This window comes from Cupressus sempervirens, chromosome 2 (genome assembly GCF_028749045.1).
Source record: "Cupressus sempervirens isolate cs-2001-9-10 chromosome 2, ASM2874904v1, whole genome shotgun sequence".
In the NCBI taxonomy this organism is placed as follows: domain Eukaryota; kingdom Viridiplantae; phylum Streptophyta; class Pinopsida; order Cupressales; family Cupressaceae; genus Cupressus; species Cupressus sempervirens.
In genome coordinates this window covers 62,872,818-62,890,951 of record NC_143119.1, presented here as the reverse complement: position 1 = coordinate 62,890,951, position 18,134 = coordinate 62,872,818, and the positions used below count along the sequence as shown (strand labels likewise).

The 18,134-nt window shown below is 37.3% G+C and overlaps 1 protein-coding gene across 6 annotated transcripts in view; it reads right to left on the bottom strand.

Moving 5' to 3' along the window:
- LOC149571064 (uncharacterized) overlaps positions 1-17,456 on the bottom strand; it is a 50,274-nt gene extending 32,818 nt beyond the window's left edge. For 2 of the 6 annotated variants that reach the window (XM_089812637.1, XM_089812640.1), the window contains exons 1-2: positions 16,897-17,456; positions 16,570-16,721 (exon numbers count right to left, since the gene is read on the bottom strand). In XM_089812637.1, the coding sequence (XP_089668763.1) occupies positions 16,570-16,671 (102 nt within the window). In that variant the 5' untranslated portion in view covers positions 16,672-16,721; positions 16,897-17,456. Of the gene's footprint in view, positions 1-16,569; positions 16,722-16,756; positions 16,872-16,896 lie in introns of those variants that run through there. The other 4 variants (XM_089812641.1, XM_089812638.1, XM_089812636.1 and 1 more) reach the window with 4 other exon arrangements.
- Positions 17,457-18,134: the final 678 nt, after the last annotated feature.

Genomic DNA, 18,134 nt, shown 5'->3' with positions numbered 1-18,134 from the left:
TAGCTACAAGCAAACCATATGCACTCATGCCAACTGTATCAACAATAGGTGTAGCCACATCAAAATATATGGACACATGAACAACACTAACTGTCGCAACAGAAATTGAACCGACTCTGTAGTTGATGAAAACTCATAATCATCAACATGTGTGCCATCATTACAACACACATCAACAACTGCATGCATATTGCTAAACTCCTCGTTGGATGGTTCAACTGACACAAAAGTGGCTGCTAATATGACAATATCCTCGCAATCTCCTAATCCCACTATTGTTGCATCGCCATCCCCTAACAAAGCCTCATATGTGGACTCCTAACTCTGCACACATGATTCAATGCCAGATTGCAAATCAATAATACTAGAGAGTAAACCCATATCTACTGACTCCGCTGAAACACCCACATCACCAACATCATAGCTGGGTGGCTCTATATGTGTCTCGATCCCACCTAAGGAAGCAACAGCCTCCTACACTATAGCAACACCATGAGATCTCACATACAAATCTCCAATAATAATTTTGTCCTTGAGAGAGTCGAAAGTATTAGTGGTAACAACTGCATCAACAGTCTCTGCACTAACTGTAGCAACAACTCTGGGAGTCTCAACCTGTTGAAGCTCAGTGCTCCTATCCTTTGTTGCCCCTGACACAACCACATGTCCCTGTGAATTAAGTCCATCATCAACACTACAGACAGGACTAGCAGGTGTCGTACTAAATATAGCTACATTTGCATCAAGGACTCCTGTTGTGGAAAACTCAAACTTCCTTCCCTGCAACCTCAATCTCCGCCTTCTAAAAGCAGAAACCATATACCTCGCTGCACTTTCAATTTTCTCTGGATCTGAAAAGCTCTCCCTCAATATCTATTGATGAAGCTCAAGTTTCTCCATACTCTCCTGCAAAGCACTCATCTTCACGCTAATTTCATCATTACTCCACTGACTTCTAGAACTACCAATCTTCCTATGTTTGTCCATGGCTAGAAAATGTTAGTGTCGGTCACACCAAATGTAACAGCAAATCTGACAATAAAATTTCCTACCCCACAGGATGGCAGGAAACCGCTCTGATACCACTGGAAACGGCTCTGAGACTACTGTAATGGGCACCCTGGAAATGCCCAAGAACTAAACATCTAAGGGACGTGTTCAAGCTGCTCAAGATGCATGATCTTTATGTTAAAAAGGAGAAGTGCATGTTTGCACAAGAGGAAGTGTCGTTTTTGGTACACATTGTCGGGCGAGGAATGATCAAGCCAGATCCAAAAAGGTTGAGCACTATCCGAGATTGGGAACCCTTGCACAATGTTCACAGGGTGAGACAGTTCCTCAAGATGGTCGACTACTATAGAAGTTTTGTGGAAGACTGCTCCAGGATCGTAGGCCCATTGTTCGATTTGTTGATGGAGGGGCAGAAGTTGCAAATGGGCGGTGAACAATAGATCACATTTGATGACATGAAGGCAAGATTGACATTTTGGTTAATACTTTTGACATTTTGGTGATTCTAAAATGTTGTGCAAAGTTAGCCTCAACCCATTTCACGTATATGTTTAACTTCTATCATTCATATACATAGTTCTTTATGATGGTGTATGTGGTGGTATGAAAATCTTTCACATAACCCTTGAAGATTGCACCAGTTCACGTGTAGTTGCAGTATAACTTGGCGAAGTGAAGCTTGGTGATTAAGGAACTTGTCCACCAGAACACCATCTATTGTCATCACTTCCCTTAGGAGTAGAATAGAATTTGTAAACCCTATCCCATTTTATTTCTGCATCTTTTGGGAAAATTCAAAAAAGTACTTCATTGCAAAACCTTTAGATAACTCTCACATCCAATATGGCTTGAAATGAGTCTGAGTAAACACACGTAAGGCCCCCTGCGATTATCAACAAATCACATCAACCACCGAGCTTATCCACAGTCACCACCTGACACTGAAGGAACCTTGGAGTCGTCGTATGATCTTCTTGCAATCTTAGCATACAAGGGACTTTATTCAAGAGAGGATAAGATATTTTGGTATTTGTTCTATTGTTTGGTGGGTCATAAAACACGCATCAACAAATCCCAATCCCATCACCGCCTCATTGTAAGCAAGCTTCTTATGTGACAAGAGATCCTAATAAGTAGGGGGAGAAGGATTAAGGGATAATTCGACAATGGGCAGCACATCTCATGAAGTAAGGGGCAATGTCCCTAGCATAGTCAAAGGGCAGCACCCCTCATAGAGTCTAGGGGCAACACCCCTCACAGGTAAGGCCCTAGGGCAAAGCCCTCGCTATCAAGCCCAAAGTAAAATCCTTTGAAACCCCATTAACCTTCATGGTGCACACTATTTTCGTGATTTATCACTTAAGGGTGGAATTATAAATGCCACTTATAAGTTTATGAATACATGGAATTATAAATGCCACTTATAAGTTTAAGAATATATTCTTAGAAAATAATTTTTTCTGATTTTTTTTCTTGACAGCCCTTGGATCCCCTGTGTTCACCCAGATTCAGCTTAAATTCACTTAGGATCCTTCCCACCCACCCTAGCTCCCTTGTGTGAAGGTGTTAATGTTTTTTAATATGTTACCAAAGAAATAATTTGCCTGCAATGGTTGTGTTCTTATTCTGCGACGGTTGATTGTTCAAATATTGTTATCTGCAGCGACTCCAGTTCTACCTATCGTGTTTGCATGTTCTTATTTGTGAAAGGTAGCATCAATGTGTGACTTGTGAGTAAGAATTAAAAGTTCTCCGCTCCTGTGAAACATCAGTTTCCTCTTTCTCTTCAGAGGTCTCTTGTATAATGGTAAATCACTGTAGACTCATATCTTGTGGGGCTGTTGATTCAGTCAAATGGATGAGGTGTCACTGCCTTGTATTAGAAAAATTTATATAGCATCAGTTTGGTATAATCTTAGTAATTTTTTTTGTATTCTTCAATGACAAGAGTGAGAAAGCAAGCTTCTGCTGATTAGCATGATCGTGATCTTTACATGCAGGGGTGTCATTATTATTGCAGGCATTCTTTAAATAATCGGTATTCTTCTGTATATGATCCTAGTGTAATCAACATTACTAAATATATTATCTGGTGTTCAAAGTATCTGTGAGTTATTGTTACTTAGAGCAGTGTATGTTTTGTACTCAAACTGTGAGTATAGCAGATGTATTCAAATTTCAAACTGTGAAGAAGGCATCTATTGTTTGATTGTTAAGAGTTAACAATCACTGATAAATCTTTCATCTGAGCTTGAGAACATTGTATTTATTTGAGAATACGATAAAGGATATATCTATTGTGGAGATGAGTTTTTCACCCTCAAGTGGAGGGTTTTCTTAGGATATTTTTTTCTGTCATTTGTTATTGTGTTTCTATTGATTGTATATTGCATTCTGGTTCTAAAATTTAATATGGTATCAGAGAGATCTATTAAAGATCCAAAAAGAGATGCAAGAAATGAGGGATTCTTATGAGAACGTGTAGCTGAAGAGCCTTTGATGGTAGAATCTATGAAGAAGCTTGCACTTTTTTTGGACATCAACGGAGAGTATGCTGTCATGCTCATCTATGCCTATATGGTTGGCATTCATGTCTATGAGGACAGCAGATGTGCTGGTGTTTAAATTTTTCACTCTCTGCCTGCTATAAGATTTTGTGATGGTGAAAGATCTATCAGAGTATTGTGAGGAAATTTAGGCAATAAAGAGATTAGCATTTGAATATTGATCATGAATTTTATACAGTTAATATTTATAACAGTGGGAATAGTGTATGCTTTAGCACTGATATGTATATTTCTCTTCAGAATAGTTTAATTCTATGAACTTTTAGTAATCTCTCTAAATATGCTTCTAGGATGGATCAAGAAGGAATGGGATGATGAGACATTACATGCAAAGTCATGCAGGCTGTAGAAACAAACATGGAGGCACTGCTTGCGAGAATTGGAGACACATAACATCATTTAAGAGGAAGAACCTATACAGTTTATCAGTGTGATTTGTCTTCGAAGAGGAAGAAATGAGATGCAAAGGGAGCTAGTGTGACAGAGGGGGAGTGTCAAGTCCTTTGTAGAGGATCAGCAAGCTCGAGTAGCAATGTGACCTCTAAAGCTCATCGTTTGGTCAAACATTGGAGCCAATTTCCTAGTGTTGTGATAATCAAAGCTATGGGAATGTTGCCTTTGTTTAGAGGGATTCTCAGCTGAGAGGGAGTCTCAGTTTTCAGATGATCCTTTATGTGCTTTAATGAATTCTTCTTTGTGAGGGAGAAGTTTGAGGTGCAATCCTTTGCTATGAGACAAAAGTTCGAGGTGCAATCCATTGTTGATGACTTATTCTCTGTGAGGGAGAAATTCGAGGTGTAATCCAGTGTTTAAAAGTTTTTCTCCGTGAGGGAGAATTTTGAGGTGTAATCCCCATTAATGCACTCTTCTCTATGAGAGAAATTTGAGGTGAAAGCCCTTCTTCCACCTGGAGTAGCTATGGTGAATCCACACCTTGGGAGTAGCCAGGGTGGAAGTCATTTATCAGACTCCATGACTTAGTTTTATGATTCTTCACCCTTTGGGAGTAGCCACGGTGAATGTAATGCTGAGATGACAATATCATGTTGAGAGAATCCATGATAAACTTTGTTGCTGACTCATATGGGTGTAGCCATTGTGTTTGTCATTATGAGATACTCCATGACATGATGCAGATTTCTCCATTGCTAAGAGAGAGTGTTGATTTTTTGAATACACTGCAGGAGAAATCATTTACCTGCAATTGTTGTGATCTTACTCTGTGATGGTTGATTGTTCAGATATTGTTATCTGCAGCAACTTCAGTTTTGCCTATTGTGTTTGCATGTTCTTATTCGTGAAAGGTAGCATCAATATGCGGCATGTCAATAAGAATTGAAAGGTTACTGCTCCTGTGAAACATCAATTTTGTCTCTCTGTGCAGGTCTCTTGGGTAATGGTAAATCATTATAGACTTGTGTCTTGTGGCGTTTGTCAGTCAAATGGATAAGGTGTCACTGCCTTGTATTAGAGGAATTTATACAGTGTCAATTTGGAGTAATCTTGGTCATTTTTTCGTATTCTTCAATGACGAGTGAGAAAGCAAGCTTCTGCTAATTAGCATTAGGGTGATCTTTACATGCAGGAGTGTCATTATTTATTGTAGGCATTCTTTGAATAATCAAAATTATTTTGTATATGATTTGAGTGTGATCAACATTACTGAAAATTCTATTCTGGTGTTGGAAGTATCTGTGATACTTAGAGCAGTATGTGTTTTGTATTCAAACTGTGAGTACAGAAGGTGCATTTGTTCTTGTGTTTCTATTGAATGTATATTGCATTCTGGTTCTAAACGATAACAGAAGGAACCACATGGAACCCAGGATGAGGAAACAAGATCCAAAGTGATTTTATATAGAATCAAATGGGATGAGGTAAATGATCTGAGCTTTTATAATGGAAGCCGAGTTCAAATATCCATGATACACATTACCGATATTGATGTCAATCAAAGATAACAAGCAATAGGACTCTTGGATGACTTTGAAGCAAGATGCATGCTTCAATCGTGCCATGTAAACCAAAAGAAACCTCAGAAGGGATACTTCACTATCAAAAAATTGCATCCTATTGCTAAAAGCTCTACATAGAGCCAAGAAGGTGGAAACACATTCCACATCAACCTTGGCCAGCAATGACATGCTCCCACCACAGCCACACCATAACTATAAGAAACGTAAAGGTTCAGGTAAATCTTGAAGTACAAAAAATGTAGCTAGCATCAAGATCATGATAATGTTAAAATGTGCACTATCATTAACTGAAATCTGAGCCCTTCTTACTAAAACTTGATACATGCAGTGCCATCGGTTTACAATTATTGGTTGGAACATTTAGCCTGCCAAATTTCTTGTCAAAATGTATCTAATAGCTAGATATGTAAAGCTGTTTACTGGACATGATAAAACAAAGAATCAAAATGAAACGGCATAAAGGCACAATTCTATAGATCCCAAAAGTTACAACGATATCAACTACGTGAAGGACTGAAATTAGATAAAAAGCACTTCATTAAGCAAAATAAATTTTCTGCCATTGATGTGAGTAGACACCAAAATTATTTCTCTGTTTATTAATCATTATCACCATTCAATACCATTTATCATCAATATTTTTCTCTATACTGATTTGATTAAATAAATTATTTATTATTTGATTAATATGAACTAATTGTCCATTCAAATTAATTAATTAATCACATTATCATCCCGTTTTTAACTATCAACATATCCATTATCATTATTACAATCATTTAATTAAAAATATATATATTATTTTATTTAGATGAGCTAATTGCTCACTTACATAAATTAGAAATTCTATAATTATCATCTCATATCTTCTCCACTAATTAACTCATTAGTCAATTTAGTAGCTTCCTTATTGATAAATCCATGCAATAAAACTATAAATTGGATTCAATGTTACCCAAAGATGCATACCTGACCTAATCTCCCCCGTCCCAATACGGAGGACATTTTGGAGACTTGGGGACAGCCTAATTTCCTTGTCCCCAAGATTCTACACCCAAAAAGTCAAAAATAAATAAAAAATTGCAAGGTGATTTGTCCTATAGGGGGTCGGTTTGTGGGACCCGCCTTCTTACATGCCCTAAAAAGCCAAAAATGCGGCTTATACTTGCATCTTCTCCATTCTTTTTATGTGCATAAAATATTCAAGTTTTTTACTTCTACTCTTTCATTGACAACAGCAACAAGGGTTTGATGTTTTGAGTTTTAAAGGAGCAACATTATGGTGCAGGATGTTGATCCTGGTGATGCGGCCCAAATTGATGAGGAAACACCACCAAGATTTGTTGGGGTTCTTGTAATGTTCTCTACTAGGACTGACCTTAATTTATCCTAAATTTCACAATTAGGTTAGAAATAATCATTTATTCTATTAGAATTGAGTTTTTAGTTCAAATTATTATCATTCATGCTTACTTTATTTACTATTCCAACTCAATAAATTGGATTCAATGTTACCCAAAGATGTGTACCTGACCTAATCTCCCCCGTCCCAATACCGAGGACATTTTGGAGACTTGGGGGCGGCCTAATTTCCCTGTCCCCAACATTCTACACCGAAAAAGTCAAAAATAAATAAAAAATTACAAGGTGCTTTGTCTTATAGTGAAATGTCCCTTTTCTGATTTTTGTATGATATTTCCAACCTTTAATCAGATCTTTAAGATCAAACAACTAATATCACAAAGATCCTCCAAATTTCTCAAGAAACCCCAAATCGGATATGCCAGAAATGGTGCCAAAAGCTTCACAGCTTCACCTATTATTAATAAATCTGAAAATGGACATTTTTACAGAAATTTCAGCAGCATAACAGCCTACAAAATGAAATTTTCAGATCTATATAGCCTTTACACAGCAGCTCACAAATGTAGGACAAAAACTATGCTCATCGGGCTCCCGAAATTAACACAAAAATGCCCGGAAACACTACAAAAACACTAATAAACTATCTCAGAAGTTTAATCACGTCCCAATACATATATTCAGCTCTATTTTAACAGCTTAAAGCCTGAAATACAGCAGCAACCAAAACTGATATGAAATGCTCAACTGAAAACACCAAACTCATGCAAAAAACACACCCAAAAACCCACAAATCTTACACTGTTCAGCACAAAGGCAAACTCTGTATGAGCATGCACATGGAATGGCTTCAAACTCCCGTCCTTAGCCTTCTTGGAAACCTGCAAACTCCCGTTCTTGGGTCTCCTTCTCCACAGGTTTGGCAGCCTTTGAAGAATAACAAAGAAATCAGCAAAATCAAGTTCTGGAATGAGCCCAAAATGCCTCCAAAACCCCTTAAAAGAGGGCATAACTGTAACTCACGTCCAAGAGAGGTTAATGAAACATATTTTAATAATAATTTTCATTTATTAGTCCAACGGTTTTCAAAGATTAACCCCCTTTTTCCGAAACTTCACTTTCTTGGGCCTGCCTGCCTTAGCAAAGATTATTATTTTTTAATTATTTGAAAAGGGGACATGACAAGTCCTCCCCTCCCAACTTGTCATGTCCCCTTTTCAAATAAATAAATAAATAATAATCTTTGCTAAGGCAGGCCAGGCCCAAGAAAGTGAAGTTTCAGAAAAAGGGAGTTAATCTTTGGAAACCGTTGGACTAATAAATGAAAATTATTATTAAAATATGTTTCATTAACCTCTCTTGGACGTGAGTTACATTTATGCCCTCTTTTAAAGGGGTTTGGAGGCATTTTGGGCACATTCCAGAACTTGATTTTCGCTCATTCTTTGTTATTCTTCAGAGGCTGCCAAACCTGTGGAGAAGGAGACCCAAGAACGGGAGTTTGCAGGTTTCCAGGGAGACCCAAGAACGGGAGTTTGCAGGTTTCCAGGAAGGCTAAGGACGGGAGTTTGAAGCCATTCCATGTGCATGTTCATACAGAATTTGCCTTTGTGCTGAACAGTGTAGATTTGTGGGTTTTTTGGTGTGTTTTTTGCATGAGTTTGGTGTTTTCAGTTGAGCATTTCATATCAATTTTGGTTGCTGCTGTATTTCAGACTTTAAGCTGTTAAAATAGAGCTGAATATATGTATTGGGACGTGATTAAACTTCTGAGATAGTTTATTAGTGTTTTTGTGGTGTTTTCGGGCATTTTTGTGTTAATTTCGGGAGCCCGATGAGCATAGCTTTTGTCCTACATTTGTGAGCTGTTGTGTAAAGGCTATATAGATCTGGAAATGTCATTTTGTAGGCTGTTATGCTGCTGAAATTTCTGTAAAAATGTCCATTTTCAGATTTATTAATAATAAGTGAAGCTGTGAAGCTTTTGGCACCATTTCTGGCATACCCGATTTGGGGTTTCTTGAGAAATTTGGAGGATCTTTGTGATATTAGTTGTTTGATCTTAAAGATCTGATTATAGGTTGGAAATATCATACAAAAATCAGAAAAGGGACATTTCAGTGGTATCAGAGCCATGATCTTGCCAGCCTGAGGGTTTTAGAAGCTTGCATGTCAGTTTTGACAACTACCCAGATCTTGCATGTCATAATTTATGATTGCATGTTGCTTCTAATCAGCTGCATGTCAAAATTTATGGTTGCATGCTACTTCTAATCATTTTCATGTTAGTTCTTGGTGAATTTGGTGGTTGTAGAAGTTTGCATTTCAGTTTTGACAAGTACCCAGATCTTGCATGTCAGTTTTGACAACTACCCAGATCTTGCATGTCATAATTTGGTGGTTGCATGTTGCTTCTAATTAGTTTCATGTCAAAATCTATGGTTTCATGCTACTTCTAATCATTTGCATATTAGTTCTTGGTGAATTTGGTGGTTGTAGAAGTTTGCATGTCAGTTTTGACAACTACCCAGATCTTGCATGTCATAATTTGGTGGTTGCATGTTGCTTCTAATCAGTTGCATGTCCAAATCTATGGTTGCATGCTACTTCTAATCATTTGCATGTTAGTTCTTGGTGTTTGAAGAAGTTATATCCTATTGGGGTTACACTCTACTTTATCCAGAATGGACAGGTATAGTACAGAGTCTCAGAGGAAAAGATCTTGGACAATTGATAGCCAGAGTCAAAACAGTAGAAATGATGGTTATTTAGACATTCGAGATAAACTTATGAAAATAAGCCATGACATGTCTAAACAGTTGGTTGAGCACCACCGTATAATGAATGACATGTTATCTGACCCAGCTAAGGTGGATAAGTTGACTGGATTTCTATTTCGCGGATTTTCTCACAGGACAAATGACACAATTCCCAAGAACTTGCATGAGGAGTTTGAGAAACTAGCTGATAGCCAGGTAGAGGTCTCAGATTCTACTCTGCCACAGGAGGTGGTGGGAAAGGATATTACACAGATTGATAGTAATGGTCAACTTGATACTCAAATTGAGACAATTGTTTACAAGTCATCAAAAGGTGATGCCACAGGTATTCAGGATGGTATAGTTACAATAGGCAGTGACTACAGTGTAGTGGGTTCAGATGATGATTATGAGGATGTTGTTGTGCAGGATGGTGAGATACCTGGTAGAGATGAGCAGACATTGAGCATTCATGATTTTGCTAAGAAAGAGTACCGGGCACAGTTAGATGCTTCACCACATGAGGTTGAGGCTGGTAGTACTTCACATGATTTGTCCAGCCATCTGAAGGTGAACAAAGATAGTATTGTGAATTCATTATCTCATCATGAAAGGTATGTGAAGTTAGTTGGTATTGGTCATATTACTCAGGTGAGGAGTTTTCTTGAGTTACTAGTTGATTCTAGTTTACGGATATGGACTCGAGATTGTTATATTGGCATTTGGGATTCAGTTGATTGGAGATCTTTAACACTTTTTGGTAGCAGTGTTTGTTTGGGTGCTATCATGGATTTGATTAGCAGATTACATGGTGTTGTCTTTTCTTGTGCCAGTATCTTGTCTGATGTTGGTATTAGTTTTTATACACCGATGTTGGGCTTTGTTCATATATCCAGTCGACCATATTTGCTGGAATGTGTTGATCATCTTTCATATTTGGCGGTGTGTACAGATGAGTCCCAGGATCATATTGGCATTGATGACATCTAGGAGGCTATAGTCGGCAGTTTTGAAAACTTAGTTTCCTTGGGTGCAAAGGAGTTGGACAGCAATGCTAATATTTTTGATACTTCGTATGTTGATATGAGCTTTAGATTTGATTCACAAGATATGGATTGTAATACCCTAGAGACTAGTGACTTTGATTATACTCCTTTAGACAGTCCATCAGAGGAGGTTTGTAGGAGACAGTCAAGCCAATGCCATCATGTGTCTAATCAATTGAGAGTTAGTGACCGAGACATTGCTATCACTTGCCAACATTTTGATGCTGCTCGTCAGTTGTTAGCAGTTTATGGATGGGGTTCTCCTACTAGTGATGAGCAGGAAGGAAGTTATCTTTCCTTGACAGAGATCCACTCTTTATGGGAGGCTATTTGGATTCTGAGACAGGATTATATGCAGTTGGTAGCTGACAGAGATTATCTTATGAAGTGGGGCAGTACAGCATATGATGCATTTTTGGCCAAGGAAGATGAGGTGAGTGAGCTTACTGAGCAGCTTGAGGTGACTTCTGAGATTCTTGAGAGTACACAGTTGGCTTTCAAGGAGTCACAGTTTCATTTGGCTAAGGTGACCATGGAGTTAGAGCGACTACAATCTTCACCTAATTCTATACAGTCACAAGCTGTGGTGTTTGGTGATCCGAGGATGTCCATGGCCGAGATTGTCAGAGACAATGGAGATGGGGATGCATCCATTCTTGATACTAACATTGGAATATCAGGTTCATTCCCACTAGAGTTAGGTTCAGTTGAGTTGGGTGTTGTAGCAGATTGTTGTATGCCTGACATGGTGGTGGCCTCTAGTACTGATGGCACAGAGACTAGAGATGTATCAAAGATCGTGTGTGATGTTGGTGAGTCGACAGTTGGCATGGTTCCTGCTAGTAATACTACTCCCTTGGTGATATCTTCGGAGGTAGTAGTCAGTTCCAACATGGTTAATGATCAATTGCAGTTAGTTTCATCTGGATTACAGTCTGAGCCACTGACTGAGATTGGCGCATTCTATCGGCATTACACTATGAGGTATGCTCATCAATTTACCTTTGATGATCATGTTGATGAGATTATGATACAGAGATGTACTTTGGTTCCTAGTGCTTATCATCAGTCATGGAATAGTTTGATGCCTCGAGATGAGAGTTGTGATTGTCACGACATGGCGATAGGTCCTGCAGTTGATAGCTTGATAATACATGACTTAGAGCAGGAGTTTTGGAGTGATGCTTCAGCAGGTGTTGTTATTGATTCTACTCCTTTGGCTATGACATCTCCTGACTTAGCTAGTGATCAGTCACAGTGGGTTATATCACTTGTTCATGGTGAGCTGTTGAATGAGGTTGGTTTTTTTAATCAACATTATATTGCAGGGTATGTACATTAGTTAGCAATTGATCCTTGTGTTGAGGAGTTGATGGTGGGAAAATTTGGTTTGGGTTCCATTTCTTGTTGTTTATCTTGTGATGGCTTTTCACCATCAGGGGTGCATGGGAGTTATGGTTATGAGACAGTGGCTGATGATCTACAGAGTTGTGTTGACTGTAGGAGTTGTACAGTGTGTGGATTCTCCATACTTGGTATAGTTTCATTTGAGAGCATTCACCATTGTTGCAGAGTTGGATTGTACATTCCGTATAGGCCAGTGGAATGCGTTGATGGTATTTACTGTGTTGGTAGTCCACTTTACTTGGGTTTTGATGTTCTAAGAGTTTGTGTCTCGTGGGTTTCTAACTGTGGAAGTTGTGATTTTGGAGTTTGGTTGAGCTATAATTGTCAGTTTGATTATGGATTCCTCTTGGTCATGTTGCAGAGGATATTGCAGGAGCCTGTGTTAATTGGTAGTAGTATAGTTCATGACTACATTTGGGATCCAGGTGGATTGATTGGTTTATTATTCAGCCATTGCTTGAGGACAAGCAATGTTTGGGAGGGGAGGACTTGTCATGTCCCCTTTTCAAATAAATAAAAAAATAATAATCTTTGCTAAGGCAGGCCAGGCCCAAGAAAGTGAAGTTTCGGAAAAAGGGAGTTAATCTTTGGAAACCGTTGGACTAATAAATGAAAATTATTATTAAAATATGTTTCATTAACCTCTCTTGGACGTGAGTTACATTTATGCCCTCTTTTAAGGGGGTTTGGAGGCATTTTGGGCACATTCCAGAACTTGATTTTCGCTCATTCTTTGTTATTCTTCAGAGGCTGTCAAACCTGTGGAGAAGGAGACCCAAGAACGGGAGTTTGCAGGTTTCCAGGGAGACCCAAGAATGGGAGTTTGCAGGTTTCCAGGAAGGCTAAGGACGGGAGTTTGAAGCCATTCCATGTGCATGCTCATACAGAGTTTGCCTTTGTGCTGAACAGTGTAGATTTGTGGGTTTTTGGGTGTGTTTTTTGCATGAGTTCAGTGTTTTCAGTTGAGCATTTCATATCAGTTTTGGTTGCTGCTGTATTTCAGACTTTAAGCTGTTAAAGTAGAGCTGAATATATGTATTGGGACGTGATTAAACTTCTGAGATAGTTTATTAGTGTTTTTGTGGTGTTTTCGGGCATTTTTGTGTTAATTTCGGGAGCCCGATGAGCATAGTTTTTGTCCTACATTTGTGAGCTGTTGTGTAAAGGCTATATAGATCTGGAAATGTCATTTTGTAAGCTGTTATGCTGCTGAAATTTCTGTAAAAATGTCCATTTTCAAATTTATTAATAATAGGTGAAGCTGTGAAGCTTTTGGCACCATTTCTGGCATACCCGATTTGGGGTTTATTGAGAAATTTGGAGGATCTTTGTGATATTAGTTGTTTGATCTTAAAGATCTGATTAAAGGTTGGAAATATCATACAAAAATCAGAAAAGGGACATTTCATATAGGGGGTCAGTTTGTGGGACCCACCTTCTTACATGCCCTAAAAGCCAAAAATGTGACTTATACTTGCATCTTCTCCATTCTTTTTACATGTATAAAATATTCAAGTTTTTTACTTCTACTCTTTTATTGACAACAGCAACAAGGGTCTAAAGTTTTGAGTTTTAAAGGAGCAACATTACAGTGCAGGATATTGATCCTGGTGATGTGGCCCAAATTGATGAGGAAACACCACCAAGATTGGTTGGGGTTGTTGTAATGTCCCCTATTGGGACCTTACTTAATTTATCCTAAATTTCACAATTAGGGTTTGGTTTGTAATATGCTTTGATAGGAATAATCATTTATTCCATTAGATTTAAGTTTTTAGTTCAAATTATTATCATTCATGCTTACTTTATTTACCATTCCAACTTAATGATAGAAGGAGTCAGTGTTATCCAACTTGCCTAGATACCAACTTGCAATGGATTTCCTCAAAGTTTATAGATCCAAGCCCTTAAAATGTCCCCTACTGGGACCTTACCTAATTTATCCTAAATTTCACAATTAGGGTTTGGTTTGTAATATGCTTTGATAGGAATAATCATTTATTCTATTAGATTTAAGTTTTTAGTTCAAATTCTTATCATTCATGCTTACTTTATTTACTATTCCAACTCAATGACAGAAGGAGTCAGTGTTATCCAACTTGCCTAGATACCAACTTGCAATGGCTTCCCTCAAAGTTTATAGATCCAAGCCCTTAAGCCTTTCTTCGAACTTTGCCTACAAAGCATTCAGAGTCATTGATCCCTATCTTGGGACAAAGATCCATTACTTGGATTTACACTAGCCCCTCCTTGGTAACACTTAAGTCTTCCATTCTTAGCCAAATAGTAATAGGACTTGAATATATATATATTCTTTGACTATTAATTATATATGTATGATTTAAGTTTTTAGTTCAAATTATTATCATTCGTGCTTACTTTATTTACTATTCCAACTCAATGACAGAAGGGGTCGGTGTTATCTAACTTGCCTAGATACCAACTTTCAATGGAATCCCTCAAAGTTTATAGATCCAAGCCCTTAAGCCTTTCTTGGAACTTTGCCTAAAAAGCACTTAGAGTAATTGATCCCTATCTTGGGACAAAGATCCATTACTTGGATTTACACTTGCCCCTCCTTGGTAACACTTAAGTCTTCCCTTCTCAACCAAATAGTAATAGAACATGAAAATATATATATATATATATATATATATATATATATATATATATATATATATATATATATATATATATAATCTTTGACTATTATAATATATGTATCTTGTGAGGCCTATAACAAATCGGTAACTTGTGAGGCCTCTCATCTGGAGGTCTTAGGTTTGAGTCTACTCGAGCTTAATAAATAATAATAAATAATCTCAACAAATAATAAAGATTATTAATCTAAAATCGGCAAATTGCCTATCAAATTTTATATATATATATATATATATATATATATATATATATATATATATATATATATATATATTTATTATGAACAAATAAATCTGAGTTTATTATTATTTCTGTACATGTAACACTATATATGGGTCCTCACTCATAAAAGAATTTAGATATAATATTCAGCAATCAAAATTACTTGCTGATTGCTTGCCAGCCATGCATCTGATTTTCCAAAAAGGCCAATACCCACTGTTGATATGTATTTCTTTTGTATTCCTTTTGAATGCCAAATAAATAATAATTTTCCTTCTTTTATGATAAGTAATAACTATTTATTATCTCCTATTCTTCCATAGAATTGCAGATATGATAGATATTAAATAAGAAATATCTGATTATGCTGAATGGGGTGGGAGAGATCTTATTTTTATATCTCCAAAATTGAATGGATGGCACCCTTTGATAGTCGATGACACCTCTCTCACTCCTCCATGACTATTAGTTTACCAATTCTATTTTATTATCATGATAGTATTTCATACATTATCATAAATGTATTAAATTGATTGATATTATTCATTTATTATATTACTCAATGAGTAATTTATTATTTATTAATTCTTATTTCTGCAAGGGGACATGACAGTTCTACACTCTCCAAAATTGCTATCTTTAACTAGAAGAAGATGCATTTGCAGTGGACCATGCCAGTGACAATTCAGATGATTCTAATTCTCATGTAGAGTTGGCTGAGTCGAAATAGGAGCAACATTGTGCTTTCTTTTTAATGTATTTTGATTTATATATTGAACATGAAACTATATGGTAGCACTTAGCCTTTGGGAATTTTGGTTTTGAATGTCAAACTTATTTACACATTTTTCTTATCACATGCATATATGAATTGACATTAGACAATGAGTTCTGCCTTCCAAATTTTGAATGCTTATTGTGTTTTGTAACAATGAAATATTATAAACTGGTATGTTAAGGTTCTATGATGTTTAAATAGCATGCTTTATCCATTTTTTCATATAACTGTCATGTATATTAGAAAATTTTCCTATATTTTATATAGCAATCCCCAACCTTGGCAAAAAAATTGTCGTCCCAGAAATTCACCCGTGTCATCCCCATCCTCATGCCACTCGGGGTAACACTTATTGGATTGCTCTGCTCTCATGTCTTCTCCATTGGATAACTCATTCTTCGAGTCAAAGTATCCTCTCATCACTTTGAGGATGTAAAGTGTTTATGCACATACCACCAACTTCTCACCTTTTAAAGGATGTCAAAATTTATGGAAATTGTTATGTCGAGACTCAATACTAAAATATAGTGTTATACAACTAATTCGCAACCACAATCCTTAATAAGCAAATTGCTACAGCAAGCTCGACCTGAGGTTTTCCATATAACAGATAAATAAGAGTTGATTTGCCTCTGTTTTTATTTATATCTTTCATGCACTTATTTTCATGTTTTTAAAATTCATGCTTACAATGTAGAAAAAACAATTCCCTCCAAAGCGTGGATCCTTGAACAAAGAAAACATATGGAAATCTTTAAACCAGAAAGAAAAAGGAAATACCTTGGCCGGAAAGAAAGGGTTGCCAGACCTGGTGGAATTCATTTCTCCGCTGTCAATTCCATCATCTTTACGAAAATGGGAATCTGTATTACGCCCTGGCATCCTGTTCGTATTTATCGTGGCACTAAGTGATCTTGTTTATCAATGGTCACCTAATTGCAATTAAACGACGGAAAACACAAGATACCTCATCAAAAAACAAAAATAGTTCAGACTCCCCTTTCAGTCTCAACAGCAATGGCTCGAAACATAAAATTCTTGTAAGAATCAGTAGATGAAAACGTTTAAGAATGCTTTCAGCAGTAATATCTATGTCTTATACCGTACCTTTTGATAATAATTGCCGCTCTAGATTGTTAAAATACACGCTAAAGTTGAGGAGGGTTTAGGGCTTTTGATTCTCAAAGAAGGAAATTCCTGCTGGGAATGAAAAAAAAATAGCGAGGACAGAGGAGCTTCTGTACCGTTGAGCCAAGTCAAAGTGGCATAAAAATCAGAAAAAGAAATGCATAATACCCAAAATCAAAGAATAAAGCCGTTGGGATGTGGGTTATGGAGAGTTAGAAAGGCCGATAGGACCTAGGGCAGGTGTGAACAAGGTAGCGGTTCGTAAGGGGTCTTTTGAAAATATTTTGGAAGAGGTCACTAAAATATTTGTAGTATCAGATGACCGTACTCCTCCTCGTGGTCATCGGAGAGGCTGGAGCAGTTTTAGCGCACCATTCGCATACTCTCAGGTCGCAGCCTTCTCGTTGCTCTCCTAGAGGTGGTTTCACTGGTTGCCGCCACTCGACCTCGCCTCTACAGAGTATGGGTTCGGGCTTGTCCCCATTGGCTCCCCCTGTTGCTCCTGATGTGGGTTGGCCTTCTACACACCAACCCTAAATGGGCATTCCCTCGCTTGGATTTAGTTATCTATCCACCCAGGTATAAGGGAGTGAAAGAGACGGATGATGTTGTTGCCACCTTTGCTAATGGTTGGGCTCCCCCTAAGCCATTTGCCAACCCCATGGACTTTTGGGGTCTTAATGATAAAGATCCTCCCTCGATTGGCACTACTCTTGCAGCCTAAGGGCTTTGTTTATTATGTTTATGTTTTTTTTTTTTAATGAATAGTTGTCTTCTCCGGCTGCGTGCCAAGTGAACTCGCGGTGTGATCTTGTATCCCCTGGCCCCCTTTTGTGGATATGTATATTTAATATTTAATTAATAGGAAAGGTCTATTCATCAAAAATATTTGGAGTATTTTTATATATTTGCATATTTATCTTTAATATTTAGAGAATTTTATAAATTAGCAAAATATACCTTTATTAAAAAATTATGTGAAAGATATTAATTAATTCTATTATTTTAGCACAAAATTCTATTGTTGTGTTATTTTACATGGCTAGAAGTACTTGATCATTAGCCCATGACTTACTACAGATCCTATGACGATGAAGGCAGGGCTTGATATAGTAAAGACAATACGATAAGATTGCCAAGGTTTAATAGGAATGCTTTTACTAGAAAAGGGATTTACATGTGTTTGGAGTTTGAATTTATTGGGGTTTCACCTACAA